At 55.1% G+C, this 25,903-nt stretch overlaps 2 protein-coding genes across 3 annotated transcripts in view; both read left to right on the top strand.

Annotated features, from left to right (window-relative positions):
* The window catches only part of ARID3B (AT-rich interaction domain 3B), a 29,399-nt gene extending 26,407 nt beyond the window's left edge, over positions 1-2,992 (top strand). For both annotated transcript variants that reach the window (XM_009950540.2, XM_086471605.1), the window contains exons 7-8: positions 1,723-1,824; positions 2,577-2,992. In XM_009950540.2, coding sequence (XP_009948842.1) covers positions 1,723-1,824; positions 2,577-2,731 — 257 coding nt within the window. In that variant the 3' untranslated portion in view covers positions 2,732-2,992. The remainder of the gene's footprint in view (positions 1-1,722; positions 1,825-2,576) is intronic.
* Positions 2,993-14,572: 11,580 nt separating this feature from the next.
* Positions 14,573-24,849, top strand: CLK3 (CDC like kinase 3). Its single transcript, XM_086471477.1, has 13 exons — positions 14,573-14,601; positions 15,184-15,335; positions 17,715-17,922; positions 20,092-20,185; positions 20,459-20,525; positions 21,327-21,443; positions 21,914-22,080; positions 22,247-22,341; positions 22,728-22,857; positions 23,334-23,416; positions 23,775-23,854; positions 24,028-24,118; positions 24,445-24,849. The coding sequence occupies exons 2-13, from the start codon at positions 15,184-15,186 to the stop codon at positions 24,628-24,630; spliced, it is 1,470 nt and encodes a 489-aa protein (XP_086327603.1). The 5' UTR covers positions 14,573-14,601; the 3' UTR covers positions 24,631-24,849.
* The last annotated feature ends 1,054 nt before the right edge of the window (positions 24,850-25,903 follow it).

Genomic DNA, 25,903 nt, shown 5'->3' with positions numbered 1-25,903 from the left:
CACATTGTCAGAATCAATACTGTTATACAGTGGCTTCAAAAGCTGATTAAGTGCCGTGGCTCCCTTACCTGTCCCGGGGGCTGCACTTCACTGGACAGGAAAGCCTCAGAAAATTTCAGTCCCAACAGCTGCTTCCTCCAAACCTTTTGATCCATTAAAATTAAAGGTCCCAGACCCCCTATTAATTGTACACTTGGATGTAGGCACAAGGCCAGGCAAGTTTGGCATGGCTTAGAAGAAAGGGAAGAGCTGTTCTTGAGGCCTTTGCTAGCAATGCTGGTAAATGCTCTGTTGAGGCGCTTTGCCATAAATATGTATGGCAAAGGGTCAAAGCAGGTTCCTCTTTGAAGCAGTAGCAGCTCGCTGCAGAGTCACGTGGGATTGGGACTTCACATCACAGTTCCTGAGAGCTGCACATCCACCAAAATGTCACATTTAGATAATAACAAAACCAAAGGGAATACAAATTTTGTCAAGGGATGTTCGTTCCCTCTCACCTTACTTTGTTGGTTTTGTTTTTTTCCCTCCACCCTGAACTTCCTAAATCAAAGTGTGCTAGGAACAATTTTAGTCTCTACAAATAGTAACAGGCTGAGAGCTGAGCCCTAAGGATTCAGTGATACTATTCCCACCTCTGTTAGCTGACTGTGGGCGAGTCTGTCCAGTCTTTCATGCTCTGATTTTCCCAATTGCAAAATAAAAATAGTATTGTGCTTCGTAAAGTGTTGAGAGGCACTTTTGGAAAGCACCACGTGAGCTTACCATAGCTTGATAGCAACATCTAGGTTAAATGTTAACAATGGCCGTAGCATTCTTTACAGGGACCGTGGACGTGTTGTCCTAGCAGACTCGAAAGGAGCAGAACCCACGCACTTTACATGCACTGCCGGAGCCTGAGCAGACTGTCTGCATAATCCCTCTCTGTTTTAATAGCCCAGTGCCCCAAAACCAACATTGGGTGGGCTGGTAACCATGATACGGCTGTGCAAACTGCGGGCGTGCATTCAGGAGCGCAGAGAACAGCCCTGCAACCCAGGCTCACGGTTACCGGTTGCTTAGGGTGGAGGTTCAGAAGTGCCTGGGAGAGCTTGACCTTCAGCTCCCCTTAACCAGCAGTGTCGACTGAACCCCGGCTCTGCACTGACACTTCCAGAGCTGCCCCTCATGGCTTAGAAAGGGCTCTTGCAGCTGAGGACGCAGGATAAAACAGCTTTCACGCCAAGCGTAGCATTCCTGGGTTTGAGTCCTTGGCGCTGTGGGTAGTCCCCTCCCTCCAGCGGCCGCTGCAGCTGCTGCAGTCTGAGCCCTGCACACGGTGGTCCCACCACCTCCCCGAAAACCCCCCACCCCTCAGCCAAGGGATAGAGGACGTGCAGGTGCTCCCAGTCTGCTGTGACCGCACTCACAACCCAGCCGATTTAAACGGGGTCTTCTCTCTGTGCTGGCAGCTTTGGCTTTGGAGGGGGTGTTAATTTGGGCCTCCAGTGCATGAGGCAGTGAGAGATTTGGAAATGCCAGTGGGCTCCCAGCCTATCCTCGGTTCACACTGGAGCACCTAAATGCCTTTGTAGAGTTATGATAGGACTGGAAGTGGGCATCGTGAGGCGATTTCCTCCCCAAAGAGGGGACAAAAGGAGGGCTGTGTCCACCTTTGGTCACCTCTGGGTAGTGGAGGGAACAGGACAGTTACTGTCTAACTCTGCATCTCTTCTGTCTTGAAAGAAGATAAACCAGACTCGGCGGCGGCGGCAGCACTGAATTTGTCACCTAACGGCATTGGGAGTATTAACATGTCGGTGGAGATTAACGGCACAATTTACGCTGGTGAGAAAGAACCGCTCCCGGGGCTGGGTAGAGAGCTGGGCTGGCGGTGCAGAGCAGGACGTGGGGAGGGTGGCGTGCTCCCAGGGGCTGGTCTTTGCCAAAGCATAGAAGTCTGCCTTAGAAAGCTCAGGAGGAGATGATTTCTGGGGTTTGGGGGTGGGTTTTTGGTGGTTTTTTTTTTTTTGGTCCTGGGCAGTCAAGATGAGTGCCCTTTCCTTGTGGCGGTGGTGGTTGTTCGCCTTTTTAAAATCTACGGGAAGGGACTTCTCTAGAGGTGTGAGTAGGAAGGAGTATTATCCCTCTTCTCCTGCTGAGGCCTGGCTTTATTCAGCTTTTCCTCGTGCGTCTCTGGGAAGCGCAAACTGCTGTCCCCTGTACTCTGCTGGAGCCGTGTCACTTCTGCGGGTCACACACATGCATCCTCGGACAAAGCCCGGGGGGAGCCCTGGCACTGCAGTGCAGGGGAAGTCGCTTCTCTCCCCTGAAGGTGTTGAAGCCATTTGGGATCTTTGTCTTCTGTAAGCACAACATCCCTGTGACCGAGGCCACCAGAACAAGCCCTTTCTTATATCCTGGTCACCGTTGACCCTCTGATCTGCCTCCAAGCCTGCTTGTCCTGCACTGAGCCTCTTTCTGTTGGGATGAGATCTTTGGGGTGGCATAGACTGCTCTTTACTCTGTACCCTGTGCTTCTCAGCCGTGCCACCCCCTAGTCCCAGTAACCCTTCTCTTTACCTCTCTCTGCCTTGCAGGAGTGCTCTTTGCCCAGAAGCCAGTGGTCCATCTCATTGCAGGCTCCAGCACCCAAAGTTCCTGCAGCAGCAGCAGCAGCTCCCACTGCTCTCCCAGCCCTACCTCATCCCGGGGAACCCCCAGCGCAGAGCCCTCCACCAGCTGGTCTCTCTGATGGACGGCCGAGCCTGCTGTCTCTCACACTGGCCTCCGGCAGCTCTTCCTCTCTGCTTTCGGCAGGGAGCGAGCCGGGAAGGAGTCGCACAGATTACCTCATCTCAAGGAACCTGCTTTTGTGGTTGGCCAACGGCAAGATGATGATGATGCTGAAACCTTTCCATGCCAGCGAGTTTTTCTTCATCGTCTGTTTGTCCAGCCTTTTTCTTTGTTCTCCCCTTTCTTCCTCCCTTTTGCTTTTTGTTTTCTTCCTCCTCCTCCCAAGGTTTGCTGTGTTCCTGTTGGGGGGTGGGACATGGAGGCGGCGGGGCTGGGGGGGGACACATGCCTGGCGTTTTTCAATCAGGGATCGTCTCTAGGAGCTGCGGGTTGAGAGATGGCTGAGACGTCACCAAGGCAGGTGGAAAGAGCTGAAGCTGGGGCAGGGAAACTTGCTTCTCCTCAAACCAGTAGCCACAAGGACTCTTGCCACAAAACAACTCCGTGTGTTGACAATCCTAAGAGCCGGCAGGGTGCCTTGCCCCTGTCCTCCCGTGGCCTGTGCTGCAGAAGGCCGTGCGGCTGCAGGGCAGGCAGGCTGCCTCGCTTTTCTTCTTCAGGCTCTTGTCGTGGTCCGCTGTTCGTACGTCCTCCCGTAGAACACGTGCTCTTGGCTTGTGAGCCTCCTTCCCCCTCTGCGAGGCCTTGGCAAGAGGAAAAGGACTTTCTCACCGTTACGTTTGACCCATAGACACATTAAAACCCTCTTGTTCAGCTGCTTTGTTCTCCTGGCTGGTGCTGGCCTCTTCCCTACTGTTGCCTTCTTGAGGCTTTCAGCCAAGTTTTAAATGCCCTCAACCTTGTCTCTCTCCCCTTAAGGATCTCATCCCACTGACATTTAGCCTGAACTTACCGTGTCTTGGCGTTTTGATCCTCTGCCCCCTCGGCACAACTGAGGCTGATCTAGGCTTCCTGGAGCGGCTTCCTTCTTGTCGGGGGTCTTTCAGGAGCCCCGGGAAGCTCCCTGCCTCCGTGCGCTGAGAAAACAGAAGGTGATCCCCGAAATCTCGTTCCGTGGGGCTGCGGTGTGAGGGCAGGCGTTGCGGTTAATGTTACACACGCGCCTTTTCGTCGCGCTCTGAACAAGCCTAGGGAAGCCCTGTCCCCTTCAAACTGTACGTGAGCCAAAAGGAAGCGGCTCTCAGTTGAGTAGGACCTTTTGCTCTCCTGGGTGGAAGCAGAGAAATGGAAGTCAAGCCCTTTCCCTTCAAACCTCTGAAGACTGGCCCTGGCTCTCCTGTGTCCAGAGCCACCCAAGCTGACTTAGTGACCCCACGAACTCAGCTCCTGCTGAGGTGGCCTCCTGCTGTCCCCTCTCTTCTGGCCTTTCCCACACGTGCTTTCCCCAGCCTGGAGCTCAGGTCCAAGCACCATCCATCCCATCCTGCCCTGGTGACGTCCTTCCCATCCTTCAGGCCCAAGTCAGGTTTTTTTGAGCAGATGAAATACCTCAGATATGTACTTGTTGTTGGGTTTTTTTGTTTATTTTGGGTTGGTTTTTTAACCTCTTCAGGAAGTATTGGCATATCTTATCGCTTGTTTTTATATGTGGTTTTGCTGACATTGTGTTTATTTTTTTTTTTATTTTTAATTGTATCACCAAAGACAAAGTAAAAAAGAAAAAAGGCTGAGCAAAAGAGCAGTGGCTTCCCCATCCTTTAGGCCAGCAGGAGCTGAGCTGAACAGCCTTGTCCCAGGACATGTGCATGACCCAGGAGGCCAGGTAGAGGTAGGAAAAGAGGGCAAAAGGGACTACTTACTGAGATCTGTCCTTCATGTTGGACACGAGGGTGTCTCCCAAGTCCCTATTATTTTTCCAAGCTCCAGGGTCTGCGCTTACCTCAAGCAAAGCTGCTTGGTGCAGCTGGGAGGTGACAGCACTGCTTACACTACAGATCGGCCGAGCCTCTTGCGGGGCGGTGGCTTCTGGCACCTGGAAGCACCGCTTGGCCTTGCGGTGCTGCACCCAGCCGCCTCCTCGGCTGTGCTGGGACGTTGTTACTGCAGACAGTCTGCGCTACAAGACTGAGCCCTGTTGGGTGGAGAGAGCACCAAAATCAGTTATTCACCCGTACGTAGGTGCCTGTGTGACAACCACCCGAGCTAGTAGCTATATTGTGATGCAAGTGACAACCATGCTACAACGCCAGAGGTTCAGCCCGCTACAACTCTGTTTCCCAGAGCGTGGTGGGTGAGTTGCCATATGTCATACCAACGTGAGGGGAGAAGGTCACCTTTTATCTGCTCCCACAGGTGAGCAGAGCTGTTGGGAGCATGGAGCTCTGTGCAGGACGAGGGGCTGGAGGCGCTGTTGCCGTTACAGGCTGTGCCTGCCTGCACCACTGAGCCCAAGCTCAGCCTAGAAGTATCTGTCCCTTCCCTGCTAGCTCATTTCTGTGCGATTTTACAGTCCAGGGGAGATGCCCTCCTGTAAATACCTCTGGTTAGCTGTGGCGCGCTCCCTCTGCTCCCAGCAGCTGTTTATTTGATACTACTGAAAAGACCATGGCTTTAAAAAACACCGGGCCAGACACCACCATGGGGAAAACCCCATCGTCACCCTGAGGCTTGCGTTGTAGAAAGCGAAATGAATAATCCTTCCTTTAAACTCTCAAATGTCAGGTTCTCCTTTTTAATCCCCCGGCAGTACTCGGCTGGGCTGCTGCTCTGTCCTTGAGAGCCGAGCGCTCGTGCGCGGGCTCGTGCGCAGCACGGGTGGGACTCCCTCGTTGCAAGAGGCTCTGTGCTCTCTGGGTGTTTTGTACACTATGGCTTGAGTTATCCAGCTGCCAGACAGCTTGAGGGCTTGGTGGGAGGGAGAGGGAACGCGGGTGAGAACACACATGTCCTGAGATAGATGCTGCTCTGAGATGTCTCGTCTCCAGCTGCTTTTAGCCAGAGGAGTGGCCACGGGCACGGGGAAGCTGAGCTGCTCTTTGGCTGCCGCATGTGTGCTCGGCAGATCCCGCAGGTCTCCACTGCATTTCATCCTCACAGGCTCGGAGAGGATTTTCCAGACTCTGGGGCTCATTCAGATTGGGGTGGGTTTTTTCCCCTTTTTTGTTTTTTTGGTTGTTTTTTTAAATTTTATTTTATTTTATTCGGGGGTGGGTTTGGGGGCTGTTTCCTGCGAGTGGGACTGGGGCACTTTTTGCTTTTCCTTATGCTTTCTTCTCTGGTCCTGGGGAGCAGAGGTTAGTAATGGGTGGTTTTGCTTATGTATCACATGCTAACATTGTGTTTTCTTGCACAGAAAGGCACTCGAATCACTGAACTGCTAAACAGCTTTGACACTACTAGAGTATTAATGTTTATAAGCTTTACACAACTAGACTGGAAATAGACAGGGACTAACAGATTGTTTTGTATCCAATTCAGGGAAAGAATCAAGTTGGGATGCGTAACAGATACCTCAGTAAAAATAAGCTGCAACAATAAACTGGTCCTTTCTCAGCACAGGCTGAGGAGGACCAGCCATTCAGACTGTGAAGAGTAACCCTTTCCCTCAGCCTGGCTTTGATGCCGGCAGTTGGCTTAACGCGCGTTTCGCCCAGCTCCGCATCTCCTACTGAGCTGCCAGGCTTTGGGGACAGGGTTATGGGAACCAGCAGCAGAGATGGGGCGGAGGAGCCGGGAGCTGGGGAAGGCTGAGCAGGGGCAGTGGATGCCCCCGCTTCTCTCCCCGGCTCCGCTTCATTTCACTCGACCGTGTTCGATTGTATAGTACTCAGGGGTTTTGATACTGCGGGTAGGACTGTTCCTCGTGTGAAGTGCTCCCCTTTGCAGTGTGGCTAATTCTCTTTCAACTCCAGACCAGCGAAGGTTTTGTAGTGAGCAGCCAAAAAAATAAAATAAAGCCCCCAGCTTGCTTCCGTGCAGCCTTGATGCTCCTGTTTCAGGGGGAGATTTGCCAGCTGGGTTCGATGCCCAACTGGGGGGGGAAAACAAACAAACAAAAAAATAAGAAAACAAAAAAACGAAACCAAACCTGCTTGTCCTCTTCCAGCAGATCCCAGTTCATGCTGGGAAGGCACAAAGATTGTGAGCTGGGAAGCGGGGAGGAGCTGAGGGGGAGGCTGCGCGCCTGCTCGGCTCCCAGAGTGAATGTGAACGTGTCACACCAAGTCCTTTTGGCCGCTGCGTGCGTGCGTGTGCGCTCCAAACGGCTTCAGATCACAAGATGTTTTCACCAAACAGCTGCAGCAGCCTTGCTACTAGTTTTCTTACCTATTTAAAAAAAAAAAAAAGAAAGAAAAAAAAAGAAATGTGATAGCCTAGGCGGTGGATAAATACCTCAACGTCTCCTTCCAACAAGTGTCTGTATATGTTGTTGTTGGGTTTTTTCTATCTTACACGTTATCTGAATGTTTATATTCCAATAAACTTCTACCTCTTCACACGGTGATCCCACAAGCCTGATTTGTGGCCGTGCTCAAGTGCGAGTTAAAGATTTCGCAGCCCCTTCTCCATCCCAGGAAAAGTATTCCCGGAGGTTGGGTCAACCTAGATGAGGTCTGTGTCCTTGCAGGACTTTCTGTTCCCAGTCTGTACCTTTGTGGGGAGAACTGGGGGTGTAAACCTCGTCTGGTGTGATGCAGTTTTGGAGTGGGGGCTAGAGAAGAGCTGGGTAGCTGTGGGATGAAATGAGGGGGCTTCCAGGTTGGATGCTGGTTGGGAAACCCTCTCCACAGGGCTCTGTGGGAGGACAGGTGAGGTGAGTTCTGGTGATCTCCTTTCCCAGGCATTGCTGGAGGGGTCACAGCTGCAGCTCTACCTACCCTGGGTCCCTTACCCAGCCCCGGCTCCGCTAGGGCCAGGCTGGGGCAGGAGCCGATCTCTCAAATCCCTCCCGTGTCGCCGCCTCCTCCATGCAAAAAGGACGTTTAATGCTTCCCAACGGTTTCACTGTTTACACAGGACCTGACGCTGTTTTTTCCAGTCATTGAACCAGTTGGGCAGTTAGAGAGCAACTGGTTTCCAGCCCTTTTCGTACCAGTGTTTCTGATGCCCCAGTGTCTGCGTTTGTTTTGGCCGGTGGCCCATCTGCGGCAACTGGGTGCCGGAACGGGGCCTGGCACGTGACCTTCCCCATCCTCCCACCCAAGGCCAAGCGGGAAAACTCTCCCCTCCTGCCTGCGCCCTGCCAGGGCTGCAGCACCCACCAGCACGGCCTCGCTGTGCTCGGATCCACCTTGGGCTTCCTCTCTGTGCCCCGTGGCCAGCAAGTCGGGTCTGCTTTGAGGGCCCCTGCTGCCCCTCTGCAGGGGAGGGACCAGCACGCTGGCGGGTGGGTGCAGAAGAGCCGCCTGCTCGCACAGCACCCAAGCTGCCAAATTCAGCCGCCTTTTGGTGTCCCTGCTGATTTCGCTCCGCGCTCTGTGAGGAGAGCTGGGCCGTGCCTGTGTTTCACCCCAAGGATGCCAGTTATCGGAGGAGACCGGCTGGCAGAGCTGCTCACCTCGCCTGGGCTCCAGTCCCAGCCTATCCGGGCAGTGGGCAGGTGAAGGCAGAGCCTTTCCTCCCCTCCTGCCCACCGGCAGGTTCAGCTTTTCCCAGCTCCAACGTTTCCTGCCGTGAGCTCAGCTCTTCCCTGAAAAGCTAGATGCCTGAAGCAGGTAAGGTGGGTTCTGGCAATGGGGGGCGGAGCAAGCACCCTTGGTGTGCACTGCCGTGGGGTTTATCCACCAGCAGCCTTAAAATCAGAGGTGGGAATGTCCCAGGCCTCCCCCTGGCTCCAGGGGTGCTTCGAGACCTGGTCTCAGGTGAGGAGAGGCTCAGTGGTGGCCACCCCAACCTCACCGCTGAGGTCCAGGACATCCTTACGGCCCTCCCAGCCTCCAGCCCTGTTACCTGCTTGGTGCAGCAGGTCCCTGCGCAGCATCCTCCAGCCTGGCTGCCCCAGCACCCAAAAGCAGGCACCCAAAGGGATCCGATACACTTCTGCTTCACTCTATCGACCAGTGTGGGTCCATACGCTCAGGGTGGCAACGCTCCAGCCCTCCCAACTTGCTTTCCGAGGCTGGAGAGCCACGGGCATTGGTAGCCGTTGTTTGGGCTGGAATATAATCCTCCAGGCAAGTTCACATCCCAACCCCCTTCCCTCCATCCCTCCCCTAAATGCCACCATTCACTGCTCATCCCAGCCACAACCTCGCTTCCCTATCAAATAACAAAGGGCTAAAGAGAGCCCAGCGCGGATTAAAGCATCTGGGTAGGAAAGCCCAGCCCAGCGGCCTGAGACACCGCTTGTTTGTCTCTTTCAAACATTAAGATCTCTTTATCAAACCCAGCTCAGGCTCCGGCAGAGCTTTGTCCAGACCCTGTTCTCCGTAATCCCTCAAAGCCAGGCACAGGGAGGCTTTGCGCTGGCACAGCGACATTTGCATCGGTGCTTGTTGCCCACCTCTAAACCCCACATTTCCTAAGAAACTTCAGCCCTGATGTCCAGGAGTTTGGTTTCCTGGTCCTTAAATGACCAGCCAGCCACCCTGCTCAGCTGCCGGGGAGCCCGAAACCCTGTGGGCATCCCCACTGGGGAGGGATAAAGCCCAGCCCACTGCCCACAGGGTGCCGGTCCTCCAGGCACAGCTTGGAAAGAAGGTTCCCCCTCTTTCGGGGCCAGGCTTGGGTATATAACACCTTGGGGACTGCTGATGCTTTGAACCCAGCTCAGACACCCCCAAACGCCCCCCTTGCAGGTGCCCCCACTTCCCTCCAACAGCACCGGTGCCTCTCCACACTTTTCGTGCCCCCGCTAAGCAAGCGGCTGATGGTTGGTTGTGCCCAACCTGCGTCAGCCCTGCAGCAGGGCTGATAAAAGCCACTTTTTCCATAGCCCTTATCGTCCCGGGGTGAGGCTGGGCTAGCTTTAGCCTTGCCAGAGCCAGACTGATGTCAGCCTGCCCGAACTCACAGGTGCTGAGCACAGCCCTGGCCCCACCGGCTCCTCTCCCACCCTCTGGCTTTGGGATGCTCCAGTTCAATCCCAGCTTGCAAAGACGGTGGGTGGGTCACAGGCATGGCAGGGGAGGTGGGCATCCAGGTCTTGCTCTTCACCGTTGCTCCATCACCCATGGAGAGCCACGGTGGCGTAGCCCCGGTGAGATCCGCCACGGTGACAGTGTCCATCTCTCTCCAGTGCATTTCCAGGTCTTCCTCGGCACGGGGCTGGCCCTGCTCTGCCTCAGCATCCTCCTGGGCTGTGCCATGTGCTGGCAGCACCGCCGGCGCCCGGGCCCACGCCTCAGTCAGGAGCGGGCGATGGTGGAGCTGGGACCCACTCTGCCCAACGGGACGGTGCCGGTGCCTGTCCAGCAGCACTACGAGGAGGCGGCAGGAGAGGTGCTCGGTGCCCAGGCAAAAGAGGGTCCCCTGGCATCGCTGACATCCCGCAGAGGTTTGCTCCACGGCAGAGCCTCCTTGCCCACCCTCCCCTTCTCCCCAAAGCCAGCGGGAGCGCGGCAGCGCCGCTGCACCGTCTCCGGAGCTGACGTCCTCTGCGATGAGGAGAGCCTGCTGGTCTGCCCCATCCCAGGAGCCCCAACCCCGCTGCCCTCCAGCACCGGCCCCAAGCAGCATCCCTGGCTCCACTGCGACTTGTCCTACTCGCCGGCCGAGGCCACACTCACCGTGACGGTCCTCGGCATCTCCCACCTGCCCAAGGGGCTGCAGGGTGGCCGGGGCTCCTACATCAAGGTGTACCTGCTGCCGCGGCTCCCGGCATCCCGGCACACGGCATTGCAGCGTGGTAGCCTCCACCCTGCCCGCCAGGAGCTGTGCCGGTTTGGCCGGTACAGCCTGGAGGAGCTGAGGAGCTTCACCCTGCGCTTTGCCGTCTACACCAGGTCTCGCGGCCTCAAGGACTCGTTCGTGGGAGAGGTCCTCTTCCCCTGCGCTCAGGCCACCTGGGATGCCCAGGCACCTTCTGTCTACAGCTGGGAGCTGTCGAGCACCAAAACCAAGCTCAGAAAGGTCAGGAAGGCAGCGGTCTCCAGCGGGAGGGTTTGTCCTCGTGTTTTTGGCTGAGTTCTACTTGGTCACAGAGCCCTAAAACTCCATGGTGAGAGGCAGAGCCTCCTCCAAGCATTACTTCGTGGGAAGAAGTGGGAGGGATTGAAGGTGCTGAGACAGCAGCCCGTGGTGTCCTCTGTTGTAGTGCAGGTTCATGAGCTGCCCACAGTTAACTTCCATCAACCGTAATGACTGGGAGCATCTCTGCTTGGGGGCTTCGCTGAAGATGGGGATGCCGGGGTGGAAGGGGTAAATGCAGAGCTGGCACCATCCTTGCAGTGATGGTAAGCATCACATTCACCTTCCTGACTCATTTTTGCCCAGTCTTGACCCACCCATAGCGTAGGTGGGAGACAAACACCTTTGAGCTGGAGGGACTAGATGAGGGTGGAGAAGGTTTCACAGCATCTCCTGCTCTCTTCTCATTGCAGTGCCTCAGCGTCCACGACATGAGCTGCAGTGTCCTCTCCTCCGCACCCAAATCCCTCGGCCAGCTCTTCCTTCTCCTCCAGTACCAAGTTCTGGCCGGCCGCATCAAGGTGCTGGTCCGCAAGGCCGAGCACCTGGCCCGGCTCTCACGCATGCCGGGCACGCCAGGTAGGGCATGGGGCATGGACCTGGGGGGCGAGGACATGCCCAGGTGAGCACAGGGAAGGGCTTCCCCCACTTTGGCCTGGCAGATAGTCTTATTTCCTCTTGAACTTCTCTTTCCTAAGCAAAATGAGGGCATGTAGCACAGCTAGGAAGTAGATATCTCCGATACAGCCCCAAAATTCTTAAAATATACATATTTATGGTTAAAAAGTAGCATGTGGCTTTCTGTCCTGATGGCTGCTGTCACCTCTGGCTCCCCCAGCTCAAGCGGAGCCTAGGATGTGGGCAGGGATGCAAGCCAAGGGCTTTGGAGGTCCTTGCTCCCGACCAGGGAGTGGTAGGTGTCACCAGGATGGACAGCACCTCTCTTCCTCTCCCCACAGCTCTGCAGAACCCCGTGGAGGTCCTGTAGCCCCCGGGCACCCCAATCCATGCCGTGCAGGAATCTGGCTTGCGATCCTCCAGCTTCTCTCCCAGAGCAGGTCCCTCTCACCAAGGCTCTGTCTCCATTTCCAGGCCACTACGTCATCATCCACCTTTACCACGACGGCCACGTCATCGACACCAAGGAGACCAAGGCTGTCACCAGCTACAATCCTGTCTGGAACATGCCCTTCCTCTTCAACCTCCCTGCTGGGGACATCCAGCAGCAAGAGCTGTGCTTGGAGTTCACCGTCATGCAGGTGAGCAGGGTGGAGGTGATCATGGCTGAGAAGGTGGCCTGAGTCACCCACGCTCAGGAGCCTCTCCTGCGACCAGGGGTCTCAGCCTCCACTTGCGGGAGGGGCACAGGCAAGCCCCAAGGAGCTATCTCTTGCTGCCCACAGGGGGTTGCTGGGGCGGGATTGTTCCTCTTGGGGTAATGGGTGTTTCTAGCTCTGCTTGAAGGCCACCAGCCATGTCCCACACTGCTTCTGCTCCTCTCCCGCCACAGGCTCGCATCTACACCCGCAGCTCCCCGCTGGGCCGCGTGCAGGTGGGTCCCCGCGCCCCTGGGGACGGGCTGCTGCACTGGAGGGAGATGTGCAGCCGGGGACAGCTGGAGTCGGCGCGGTGGCACCCAATCCAGCCCAACGCCCTCAGACCCTGATCTTGCCCACAGCCCACGGGCAGGGCTTGCCTGGGACTCGGCTGCCCGCAGGAGTAATCGAAGGGGGATCCCCTTGGAGCCTTGGAGAGGCGAGGTATCAGCCCGCACATCGTCACAGGAGAAGTCTGGGCTCCATCTCCAGGGCTGGAGATCGGTGGTGGTCAGCACAACCCCCTTCTGTATGGCTCCAGAGGGGAACGAGCCCGTCTGAGATGGCTTCAGCCTTGAGGAGAGGAGCCTTCCTCTGCTACATCCACCAGACACCCGCTCAGTGCCCACAGCCAGAGTGAGCCCCGAGTGCCCGAAACCTTGGCCGTGGTAGGAGACGGGTGGGAAGATCACCCAGCTAGGAGACCAGACCCATGGGCACCATGGTGGTGGTATCTACTGCCTCTTCTACCCCACCATCACCAGCCCACCCTTTCCAGGCAGTTCCACAGCAGTGAAGACCGTCACCAGACCCTGCCCCATCCCCACAGGCTGGGACACACCCTGCTCTGCTCCTCAGCGAGAAGAACCACAAGGACTCTCCGACATCGCCCTGACCCTCCCAGCACCAGTGCTGAAGGTGGTCATCAGCATTTTTAGTGAATTGCTGGCCTAAATGAGTGGTTGATAAATAAAGGGGTCCTGTGGAGTCACTGAAGCTCGTTCCTATCCCGGCGCTCCTTGCTTGGCTGTGCCATGGGCCAGGAGCGTCCGCAGTCTGTCTTTAGGAGCATGACTGTCCTCCCCAGCGGTGTCCTGGGTGGGAGGGGATGGTCACCTACTTGTGGGGCAGGAGGGGGCAAAGCCCCATTCACATAACCCGTGTGTGGTGCTAATTAGTAAATAAACGGGACTGCGGCCCTCTCTCCATGGAGATTCACGGGACGCCGAACCGCTTCCACCAGCTCCTTGCAGCTCTGGCCGTGACCCATCTCCAGGCCCAAGGGCAGGTCCCCGTGGGGACAACAGCAGCTCTCAGTCCCGTTTGCTGGAAGGGCATTGTCTGCAGAGCCCATGGGGAGAGAAGGTGCACAGGGCACAGTGATGCAGACCATGGTGAGGGTCATCATGGCGAGGAAGGCCACGGTGAGGATCGTCATGGTGAAGATTGTCAATTGCCATGGAGAGGAAGGCCATGGCAAAGAAGGCTGGGGTGAAGATGGCTGCGGTGAGGAAGGCCATGGTGAGGAAGGCCAGAGTGAGGATGGCCATGGTGAGGAAGCCATGGTGAGGAAGATCACGGTGAGGCAGAACACAGGGAGGAAAGCCATGTTGAGGGTGAGGATGGCAGCGGTGAGGTAGGCCATGGTGAGGAAGGCCATGGTGACAAATGCTGTGGTGAGGATGGCCATGGCGAGGAATGCCATGGAGAAGAAGGCCACACTGAGGGTGAGGATAGCCATAGCGAGGTAGGCCATGGTGAGGCAGGCCACAGGGAGGAAGACCATATTGAGGGTGAGGATGGCGGCAGTGAGGAAGGCCATGGAGAGGAAGGTTATGGCAAGGAAGGCCATGGTGAGAAAGGCCACGGTGAGAAAGGCCATGGTGAGGAGGAAAGCGATGGTGAGGGGGAAGGCCATGGGGAGGAAGGCCATAGAGAGGAAGGCCATGGTGAGGAGGAAGGTCATGGCGAGGAAGGTCACGGCAAGGAAGGCCACGGTGAGGAGGAAGGTCGTGGCAAGGAAGGCCATCGTAAGGAAGGCCATCATGAGGAGGAAGGCTGTGGTGAGGAAGGCCATGGTGAGGAGCAAGGTCATGGCAAGGAAGGTCATGGAGAGGAGGAGGGCCGTGAGGGGGAAGACCATGGTGAGGAAGGCCATGGTGAGGATGGCCATGGTGAGGAAGGCCGTGGTGAGGAAGGGCATGGTGAGGAAGGCCGTGCCGAGGCAGGTCGCAGCCCCCCCCCCCCGCGCAGGCCCGTTCGTACCGGCCTCCCGGCGCGGCAGGGGTTAATCGCCACCTCCGGGGCACCGCGGGGGGCGGGAGCGCCCCGGGGCGGAGCCGTTCCGGCCGTACGGGCCGAGGGGGGGAGCGGGCGGCGCCGGAAGCGGAAGCGGGAGCGGGAGCGGCGGCGCTGCTGGGCCGGTGGGGCCGGGCCGGGCCGGGCCGCGGGCGCCGAGCGCGGCGCGGAGGGGCGCGGAGGGGCGGTGAGCCAGCGGGGCCGGCCCGGGGGCGCGGAGCGGGGCTGGGGGCCCTCGGCGGGGCCTCCGGCGGGGCAGGGGGCGGGGCGGGCCGCGCTGGGCCCGGGCGCAGCGCCCCGGTGTCCTACGTGTAGCCGCGGGCCGGGCGGGGGTGGGGGGGGGGGGTGTTTGGTTCCCGGTGCGGGCAGCCGCCGGTGCCTCGGCCCTCAGCTCTCCGGCTCTGGCCCCTCGAGCACCCCCTGCCCAAGGGTTTTCGCAGGTTACGCAGAGGCGGTGGAACTGGTTTGTACCCGGGTTATCGTAGGGGGCGGCGGGGAAATAACCGGGAACGTTCGCATAAACCCACCGCTTCCCGAGGGGAGGCCTCCGGCTTGAAATCTCTACCGCTGCCGGGGTCGCCAGCCCGCTCGCGTCCTCGAGGAGGGCGGGGGGCTGCACCATGGCCCCTGCGCCCTTTGAGGTGGTTTCTGCCCGCACCCTTCGGGTTAGGGGGTCCGTCGGGGTGGGAGGGCCCTCGCCGCCTTCACGGGGAGGGTGAGGAGCCACGGGGCGAGGGATTTAAGAGTCGGAAACCTCTTGTCTCCTCAGATGCATCACTGTAAGAGATACCGATCCCCGGAGCAGGAGAGCTACCTGGGTCAGCGGTGGAAGAGGAAGAGGTCTCGGAGCAGGGACTACTACGAGGGGAGGCTGCGGTACCCACCCCGGAGGGATCTCTCCAGGAGATCGCGATCGAGAAGGTACGTGCGGGCTCGGGCAGAGGGAGGCCTGCTTGGCTGCAGCCCCTCTGGAAGGGGGGAGCGAGCGGGAACGGTTATCTAATAAACCCTCGTCCTCGATTCTGATCGTGTTTTAGAGTGAGCGCTGAGTGGTGGCAGCTTGCCTTTCCTGCCTGCAGATCAGCTTTAAACCTGTAAATCCCAGAGATGGAAGTAAAGGGCTTAATTGTGTGTGTGTGCCTTCCCTGATACATTTCTGCAGCTAGCCAAAAGTCCTTCCCAAAGCGACATCTTTAGTATTAATGGGGGAGAACAGCCTGCCTTGGAATGGTGTTCCCCAGTTCTAATGCTGCGGAGGCATTAAAGTCCTTCTGTCCTGAGAACTCCCTTCTGAAAGTATTACAAATCAGACTTAGAGTAACCATGCTTTTCCCTCACCTATGCTCTCAGAAAGGACCAGAGCATCGCTAACTGATCGTTCCTGCTTTGGCTCTGGATTTTACCTCTGATCCTCTCTTTGTTCAGCTTTTCCACAGGGACAATTAGGTACTGGAAGCGGGGTGGATAAGGCCCCCGATAACGGGAGCTGCGGTGAGGGTTCTGGAACAGAGGCGGGAGCACGGATGGGGAGCCGTGTGCTGGCACGTCGCAGTGTGCGACTGGAACTGGCTGGCAGTCCTTGCCGCTCGGTGGCACTGGAGCTGGGGCGGTTCCACTGGTTGAGCAGGGCAGGTGCAGCCAGAAGGGAGCTGAGTTCACCTTTAAATTCCTGAAATGTTCTACAGATTAATTTTGCTTCGAGCCTGGCTTTTGTTTACTTGAAGCGGATTGTGCAATACAGCTGGTGCATGCAATGGGCTTTCCCATTCTTCCATCTGATGGGTTGTGTGGGACAGATTTGGATGAAAACAGGCCTTTTCTAGGTGAAAACCTTCTTGGCCCTTTAGTTTCAGACTCTGAGCTTCTCCCAGGTTCGCTGGTCTCCTCTGTACTTTAGGTTATTATTTCTGAATCCTCTGTATCTTAAAAGTACACACTAAAGTTTCACAAAGGTGTGTTTGGAGTCAGGTATCGGTGTGGGAACAGAGCTGTGGGGTTTTTTGGGGTTTTGGTGTTCAGCCGTGACCTAGAGCTGCTGCTGTCTTGGCAGGCAGTTTGAAATTTTATTCTTGATCTAAGATGGGATGAATCACCACACACATACCTGCGTCCCGCTGTCAGCGAGAGGCAATTGTTGCCAAAGTAGAGAGGCACAAACAACAGAAGTTGCCGTTCCCGGACGGAAGCAGCTGCAGCAAGGTCTTTGTTGGCGAAGCCATTGCTCTTGCTGTCAGCTAGGTGACAGCATCTACCTGGCCCGGCCTGTGCCCGGAGCGCTGCTGTTCATCCTTGGAAAGTCAACGCGCTCTTCTGATTTCTGAGCTGAGACATCTTCTACCTAAAACGCGGCTTCTCGCTCAACGACATGCGAAGCAAGACTTGTAGTGGAAGCTGTTTTATTAGACCAACTGTAATGGCTGAGTTGGAGAAGACAGTCGTGCTTTTAGGGGCAGAAACAGGTCACTGCTACGTGATGCCCTTTTTGCTGTCCAGTTTCAGAGAGGTACAACAGCGCTGCCAAGGAAGCATGTGGGACCCGCAGAGCAGAAGGCAGGAGCTGCAGAACCGCAGCTCTAGCCTGAGGCTCTTGCAGCTGGCAGATGCTCGCTGATCAAGCGCAGGGCAGGGAGAGCTGCTCTTCATCGGTAACGTGCCTAAAACTGTGTGTGCAATGCCAGCTTGTAAATACTCACCCAGGGGAGCGTTGTCTGAGGTCGTCTGGCCCTTCCCGATGCAGAGACGAGCTGGGCCGAAAGTTTCCCTTACGTACTTGCAGCCCTTGGTTGTTGCTGGAGGCGCAGGGGCTTGACTACGCTTAGGAGACGAAATTTTCCTTCTGGCTCTTGCTGATGATTTGTAGAGCTGGTGTGCACATGTGCAGCGAAGGCTTGGTGTCAGGGGACTCCAGTCCCCCCTGGGTGACGACTAGAGCACCGCTGCTGGCTTCAGTTCTCGTTTGGTTAAGAACTAATGAGAGACCGTCCTGGGGGAGGAGAAGCGATGCTAGGGAAACGCTCGCATGTGGTAGTGGAGGTGGCTCAGATGAGGTAGGCGGCTCTAAGTGGGTGGTTTTCCCCCCCCCGGCTCCTTGAAACGTGGGAGTGCCACACCGTTTTCTCTTGTAAACTTTCTCCTTATCTGAGCAGTGGTCAGCGTTTGAGCCATGGGGGGGCTGAAGCTAGGACACTTGCTGTTGTTTCCCTGCCACCAGAGAGTGGGAGCAAGAGCACTTAAGTTTCAGCAGGACTCTGCCTTGCCTGCTCTTCCAGGCTTACAGACACATTCTTGTTTGTGCTACAGCCATGACAGGATGCCTTACCACAGGAGATACCGGCGGGACAGCGATGCCTATAGATTTGAAGACCGAAGCCCGTCTTTTGGAGAGGAATATTACTCGACCCGCTCACGAAACTGGCGGCGATCCAGGGGCAGAGAGCAGCACCGTCCAAAGAAGCACCAGCATCACTGCCGGAAACGCAGGACCAGGTCTTGTAGCAGTGCCTCCTCGGTGAGTAGCATCCAGAATGAGTTCAGGACTGTTCAGGGTTTTAACTGTTCTTGCCTCCTTTCAGCTCCGAACACTCTGGGTGAGTACCTCTAATCCCATTTTTTGGTGTTTGTTTTCATTTTGTGGAACGTATAGTCCAAAATCTGTGTCTCGTTAAGCGGGAAGTGTTGGTAGCTATTGGTTTTTACCAGTCCAGCCCCTGTAGCCTTAATACGTGAGGAAGCTAAGCTGTGTTCTTTACGGCCGGGGAGGGGATCAGGGAAGGCTTCAAATGGCGCCCACGTGACAGGCTAACGAGGGCGAGCCTTGGCCGCAGGCCAGCCTGGCTGCTGGGGATCAGCCATTGTTCGGGTTTATCCACGGCCAGGCCTTCGCTTCTGCGTACTGCTGCTTCTCGGGGGGGTTTGGTATGCAGCGGGGGTACAGAGCGCTCCTCTGAAGGCACGGTGAGGTGACTTTGTGCCGGGATCCCGTACCAGATGGGATCCATCAGCCTGCTTCTCCCAAGTTGTCAGCCCTGTGGTTACTAACCCCTGTCCCACCGTACTTAGAAGGCGGCCCCCACCTTCTGAGGATACGCACGTGTCCTCTTTGCTTACTTCCACACGCGCGTCCTTGGATTTCAGCTTCTCTGAAAACTTGCCCGTTTTCCACCCTGAAACGTAGTATTCCTGTCAAGGACTAACAGGGAATATTTGGCACTGGGTGGGGAGGCTGGTCCTGGGACCGGGAATACCCTGGAAGTGTGAGGTATCAGACCGAATGTCTCTGCTTCACTGCTTCTCTCCTGTAAGGAACGTTTCCATCTTTCACACGGTTGTTGCTTTTAAATGTTATTACACCTAAACGACCCAGTCCTGATCCCTGCAGTTAGAGTGGATATCTGCATGGCTGGGAACTTCTGATGGTCTGTTGCTTTCCTCCTTTTCTTTCTTCCCAGTTGACTTTTTTAGTTTTAGAAAGAGCCAGGGTTGTGATGAAAACGCTGCCGGGCGCTTTGCGTGTGTGCGTGCGATGGTAACGGTGTGCAGGTTTGGGCTGGCGTGATCTAAATCCTTTGAAGTCTGGCAGCTGTCTCAATGTCCTCCCTACCTTCTCCTCCGTTTCAGCTGACCTTTGGGGGTTTGATCGTAGCTCGTTATTTCGGACTAGCTGGGGGGCGAGGGGCACAGAAGAGAAGCCTGATAGAAGCTCGAGTGTGGAAATACAGAGCTTTGTATTAATTTCTTTGGCTGTAGAGATTGTAACTATTTTTAAGGCTGAATAGAAAAAGATGAGGAATTAGGGCAGCTTGCTTTGTGGACCCCGAGTCCTTTCAGGAACGTTCGGCCAGTTTTCCAGTAGAAGCTAGCAGTAGCAGGGGTGACCGTGACCTCGTACCTTTAGTGGATGCCTGAAGGGGAGGGAAATGCTCCCCAAGGATTAATTTAACTAACTTGTTCCTAAAGTTCTCCCAGGCTTAAAATTGCATCCTAAGGTCGATGTGCCACACCAGGTCTGTTTGCACCCAGTCGGGCGTATGGATTTAGGATCAGTGTGGTAGTTGGTTCTGTCAAGAAGGGAAGGGCTGGTTCGTAGCTGGGGCAGGACACGGCTCTGGGTAGCTGGCCATCTATTAACCGAGGTACAAAAGAGCGGGCTACACCAAGGGAGAACTGCTACTCTGGCTTCTACTGGACAGCTTGTCCAAACTGACAGCTTGTATCCCCTTCATCACGTTTGCCAGCGGAGAAAATGACATTCTTCTGGCAAAGCCCTCCTTCTTCTTGTGCCTCTGGAGGAAGCTGCTCCTCTGTGGGGAGTGGTGGTGCCGTGCCAAGCCACCTTAACCCTGGAGCTTCCCGGCTGCTGCTTCCCTTCAGAGAAGAGGGGGGCATTTTCCTGCCTAAGAGGCGGCGGCACCAGAGGCCGTAGCTAATGAGCGTTTTCTTTACATACCTGTAGCTGTTGATTACTTTTCTGTTTTGAAGTTAGTTTGTGTCTTGACGTGTCCCTTGCAATATCCCTATCGTTATATATGCTGTGTGCCTTATGAAATGCTGGGATCTGGAAAATCCAACCACCGACGCACCGTCATCTCCACCTTTGAATGACACCACAATCCTGCCACTCGGAACTGCCCGCTGTGCGCGCTTGGTCGTATGCCGTTTCGGGGGGCGGTGTGTACAGAGAAGCCAACAGAGCAGTAAGCGCAGCAGGAGCGTGGAAGATGACAAGGAAGGCCACCTGGTGTGCAGGATCGGCGATTGGCTTCAAGAGCGATGTACAGCCACCTTTCGTAAAACTTTACCTCTCTACTTTCTATCCCCATGTTAGACGAGATCTCTCGTATTGTACTGGAGGGGTCTCTAGTGTTTTATTGCTTATAAATGGACTGACCAGTAAATTGCCTGAGGCAGACAATAGACACTTGAGTTTTAAAGAGTGTAGCAGTGAGAGACATTTTTTGCTTTGACATTTTATTGCTGTGAAATTGCAGGACCTCAGCTCTCGCCAAGCCTCTGAAGTTCACATCCACTCCTGTTTTCTCTCCTAGATGAAATTGTCGGCAGCCTTGGCGAAGGCACTTTTGGCAAAGTGGTGGAGTGTGTGGACCATGCCAGGTGGGCACCTGTCCCTTCCAGATAACTCGTCTGTCCCTTGTGCATCAAGCCCAGATGCTCCCAAGCGTGGCAGGATTAATGCTGCCAGTTTGGCCTGGGACTCCACTTGTCACCTTCCACTTGGCTCTACGGTAGAAATTAGTTCTTAGAGCAAGTGGAAAGGGCCCTGGTTTGTACCTCAGCCCCCCGAGTTCGCAGGCTGATGCGTTAAGGGAAGCAGGGGAGTTTGTTCAGTGGCTGAGGGCTTTGGTCCAGGCTGTTGTACTGCAGTGAACTCCAGCTGAGGGGTGGGCCAGGCAGCTGGGGAAAGTGACCTCTTAATCTGCCGGGGTACTTCTCTCTTATTTTTTTTTTTAACCTCTCCTGTCATCACACTTGACCCCTGTCTCTTCCTGACCTTTTGTCTGGCCCTGAGCCGTGGGGTCAGCTTAGTACAGGAGCTGCTGGGATCGCCTGCCTCCTCGGAGATCTCTTGGGAACGGTTGGAGAGGGGAGGTGGCTGCTGGAGTCGCAGTGACCTTACAGACTGCTCTGTCAGGAAATGGTGCGCTCGCAGAGCTGTCTCCAGCTCGCTTTGGAGCGTTACCCAGCAGTAGCCTTGCACTTCAAATTAACTACTGGTCAAACAGCATAAATCTTTGGCAGACTTTAAGAGCTTTCTTGGGACCCAGAGATGACTAAGCCTTTTAACACATGAAAACGTGACTGGAGTAACTGGGACGTGCCCTCTCTCTGTGGACTGAGGACGTGTGCACATAGACTTTTTTCTCTGACTCCATCCTTCTGTCTCTCTTCCCTTAGGGGCAAATCTCAGGTGGCACTGAAAATCATAAAAAATGTTGGAAAGTACCGCGAAGCAGCCAGGCTGGAAATTAATGTCCTGAAAAAAATCAAAGAGAAGGACAAGGAGAACAAATTGTAAGTTCCTACAAGACCCCTGGGTAGTCAGTACCACATCCTTACAGACAAGCGGTCTGCTTGGGCGCTATCCAAAGAAACACGGGGCTGAGGACTGGAATTACCTGCTACTTGCTTTCTGTGTGGGGCAAAACTTGCCTCATTCCTCTGTGTTTTGGAGAGTTTGTCTCTAGTTCCTACTTAAAACTCTTAACAACTGACAGGCCAGGTCATAGTGAGGAAAAATGAACTAAAACTTTTCTAAGAACCACCTGCTGCCTTGTCCCACTTGGAGCTCTCTATCTAAAGGTGGTTGAGCAAAGTGGGGAGGGGGTGTCCTGGGGTCCACAGAAGCATTACTGTGCTTCTGAGTCAGCTGGCTCAGAGCTTCTGCTCACCAACTGCTTCTGAAGTAGCCAGAAACAGGGAGGATGACTGTTCTGTCGAGTCCCTGAAGGATGGTTCATCCTCCTGTCTTTCTCTCTGCACAGCTTGTGTGTCCTGATGTCAGACTGGTTCAACTTCCACGGCCACATGTGCATTGCCTTTGAGCTTCTGGGCAAGAACACTTTCGAGTTCCTGAAGGAGAATAACTTCCAGCCCTACCCTCTTCCTCAGATCCGGCACATGGCCTACCAGCTCTGCCATGCCTTGCGATGTAAGTCACCCGGGGCCAGCCTCGCGCGGCGACGATGTCTGACCGGAATGGGCTGGGAGGGAGCTGAGAAGGAGCTGGCTTGGTGCTTTGATGGGCAGAGTTGTGTGGCTGCTTCAGTCTGTGGTGCTTACATATTTTCTCTCTCTCCTCTTTGCCACGTGTGCAGTTTTACACGACAACCAGCTGACTCACACTGACCTCAAGCCAGAAAACATCTTGTTTGTCAACTCAGATTTTGACACTCTCTACAACGAGAAAAAGGTGGGTTACGTCCAAAAGGGAAGTAAACAGATCAGGAACAGCCTGCCTTTCCCTCCCTGCAGAAATTGGAGCTTCCCTGTTCCATACGTCTCCCACAGGGCCTTAAAAGTCTCTTTAGTGGGAACAAACTGGAAGTCAGGCCTCTTCTTTCTCCCATGTCTTCTAAAAGCCTTAAGACCACTTCAGTGGCTCTGGTCCATGAAGTGGAGTGTTCAGTGGCTTTCCTTAATACTGATCTGATGTAAAGAGCTCAGAGCTTCACAGTCATAATCCTTCTGATTAGTAGTGCAGACAGGGCAGTTCTGGGGTCAGAGGGCTCCTCTCAAAGCCTAGCTTAATCCTGAACCAGCTATTGGAAGCACTGAGGACTTGTTGTTTGCTTGCAGAGCTGTGAGGAGAAATCCATTCGGAACACGAGCATTCGTGTGGCAGACTTTGGAAGCGCCACCTTCGATCACGAGCACCACACCACGATCGTGGCTACCCGGCACTACCGTCCACCAGAAGTGATTCTGGGTGAGTACTGTTGGGTTTTTGGGAGTCTCAGATGGGTGGAGGACAACAGTTGTCCCAGGGATGCTGTAGGATGATGCTGTCTAGAGGAGAACGAGCTTGTGAGCACTCCAGTTCTTGGGGACAGCCTGTTCCCATACATTGCTGCGGCACCACCTCAGCGGCCCCAAGGTCCTGATTGTATGGAAGGTATTCACGGATGGTGCAGGCCCTTGATGTGGAGTGCAGAGAGCTGAGGAAAGCCTGCGAGACTTGGGAAGTGCTCAGGTCTGCTCCAGGGGAAGGTGGAGTCAGCATAAACTAGAAACAGCAGCATTTGGCGAGACCTGGCGGTCCTCTTGCCAGCGTGCAGCGCCAGAAAGTGCACAGATATAACTTGTAGGTCTGACTTTGTGTAATCCCTGCGGGTTCAACAAGGAACTGGTAGGAATCTGGTGGGACTTGCTGAGAGCACAAAGTGAACTTGATTCTCTTTGCAGAGCTGGGCTGGGCACAGCCATGCGATGTCTGGAGTACCGGCTGCATTCTGTTTGAGTATTACCGCGGCTTCACGCTCTTCCAGGTATGATTCTTGCAAGAGTTACTGTACCCCACAAATCCTTAATGTCTAAAAGGGCTCAAACTTAGGTGAAGGGAAGGGAAACGCAGATCAGGCACTAAAAAATCAGAAGCCGAGTTTGGAAATAAGCCCAGGAAAACTCGTACCTTGCTGGAAGGGCAAGGTTCAGATCACTTCTGGCTTCTTCACCGTGCCCGTGAAGAGCAGAAAAATGAAGAGAGGAAGGCGAGGTGGACAGGACCTGCATCACTCCTGATGGAGGCTTGTCTCTTCTCCCCCTGTACTTGTATAGGCGACAGACTTTTTGTCATCAGATCTCCCAAGTTCTGAATTAATGCACCATTGCGCTCTTCCTTTGCAGACCCATGAGAATCGTGAACATCTTGTCATGATGGAAAAAATCCTCGGGCCAATTCCATCTCACATGATCCACAAAACTCGGTAAGAACCTCTTCCTGACCTCAGACAGTCCAGTCAACTGTTTGTGGCTCATTACTCAGGATACCAAGTCTCTGTCCTCACACTGGGTCTCACCTACACGGGTCTAACCACGGGAGATGTGCTGGAAGCACGTCCCACGAGTAGCTTTACTGACCACCACCTTTCCTTTGCAGGAAGCAAAAATATTTCCACAATGGGAATCTGGTATGGGATGAAAACACGTCTGATGGGAGATACGTCCAAGAGAACTGCAAGCCCCTGCGGGTAGGTGCTGCTCTGTGGCTGGTGGAGGGCTGGCTCTGTTGCGAGGCTGAACTGCTGTGCCATTCCCTTCCCCAGATGGGCGGTGGGGGGAGATTTCCCTTAGCGACTGGCTTTTACAGAGCCCCAAACTCTCCTCTGCAGTAACAGAGGCTTATTGGTGCGGCTGAAGCAGGACAGGTGCTAGGGAGCTGGGAGGGACGCTGGACTTGAGGAGGGCAGCCAGCCCTTGCCCTGCTGTGCATGACAAAACTAGAGCGTGGGGTTCAGTCCCTGTCCCACCGGAGTGCTACACCGCGCTCTCTGTCCCCCCTGCCCTTCTTTTCCAGACGTACATGTTGCATGACTCGCTCGAGCATGCACAGCTCTTTGACTTGATGAGGAGGATGTTAGAATTCGACCCTTCCCGGAGGATCACCTTCTCGGAAGCCCTCGTGCATCCCTTCTTCGCTGGCCTCTCGGCAGAGGAGCGGATGCTGTGCGGGCGGGGCGCCAGCCGGGACCTGAGCAGATGACAGTGGGGCAGGGTGCGCTGCCTGCTGGATTTGTGCGTTCGGGATCCGTCTGGCCTCTGCAGTTCAGCCCCATGCGCTCTCCTCTCAGCGTTCAGAGGGGCTGGGGCACTGTGACAAGGACTCTGGGTAGGGGAGGGGAAGGAAAGCTCCATTGGAAAGCACAGATTTGTCTATTTATATGTTGTAAAGTTAAAATAAAGTGTTTCTTATTGTTTGATACTTCCCTTGTAGGCAGGTGCAGGGTTCTCTTGCTCCCAGCTTTGCCTTTTCTGCAAAGGAAGGTGGAGATGTTGAAAAACTAACTGGAAACTAAGCAGCAGGAATCTTAGTGTCACTGGAGGGCAAAAAGTGAGGGTGAGTGGACTGAACTCTCCCTGGTCTCTGCCCTTGCTCCTCCGAACAGTGCAGAGCAGCAGGCAGGCTTGCTCCAGCTGTGGTGTCAGGCTCTAGAGCGACAGCAGAGGAATAAACAGCTGCACACAAACAGCACACATGAATAGTTGCACTTTATTTCAGGGCATCCCCCAGTAGCGGCAGGAATTAGTCGTTACAAACATTAGGTCACAAATGGAATATCAAGCAGTGACATAGTGCAGTGATCTTCACATGTTAGTGGCCAGAGCAGCACTCACGGGCAGTTCCTATGATGGTGGTTAAGGTTGTGGGTAGAAACTATCTCAAACACAGCTAAAAAAAGTGTTCCATTCTTTGAATTAACTCTGGCAATGTGGGGGAAGGGGGAGAAGAAGGGACCCAGACCCCTTTCTGGGTCTCCAAGTGCTCCAGAGGAGCTCACACCTGCACAGAAGATGCGTTTCATGTGGGTGAGGCCAGTACTTCCTCAAGTAAGCCTTTGTATCCGAGGGGAAGTACAGCCAAATACCCAACTCTACTCTCAATCTCCAGAAAGTGAGCACCCTGTGAAGTTTTAACTGTGCCAAACACAGCCCAAAGCTGCCTGCTGTGCCCCAAACACTGCACAGGTAGGGACTGGGAGTCCCCTTCCTTAGGTGAGGGTTTGTACCCTCCTGTTGTGCAACACTGCTTGCTATTATTTTTTTTTGTTGTTTTTTTTTTTTTTTTTTGCTTAAACATGGGGAACCCTATTGCTGCACGGCTGGCAATGCACGGGGCCGTAGTGCTTCCGGGAGCTGCCATCCCTGCAAAACCAGCTTTACCTGGTTCAGTGCCCTTCTGGGCACGTAGAGGCAGAAAAGGACCCTGCGATGAAGCCTTGAGTAGTTCTGCCCTGGTACTGCTCGGTGCGTACAAC

Source organism: Leptosomus discolor, chromosome 11 (assembly GCF_034619465.1).
Source record: "Leptosomus discolor isolate bLepDis1 chromosome 11, bLepDis1.hap2, whole genome shotgun sequence".
NCBI lineage: Eukaryota > Metazoa > Chordata > Aves > Leptosomiformes > Leptosomidae > Leptosomus > Leptosomus discolor.
Note: the sequence above shows the minus strand (reverse complement) of the source record. Positions and strands in the feature narration are given on the sequence as shown.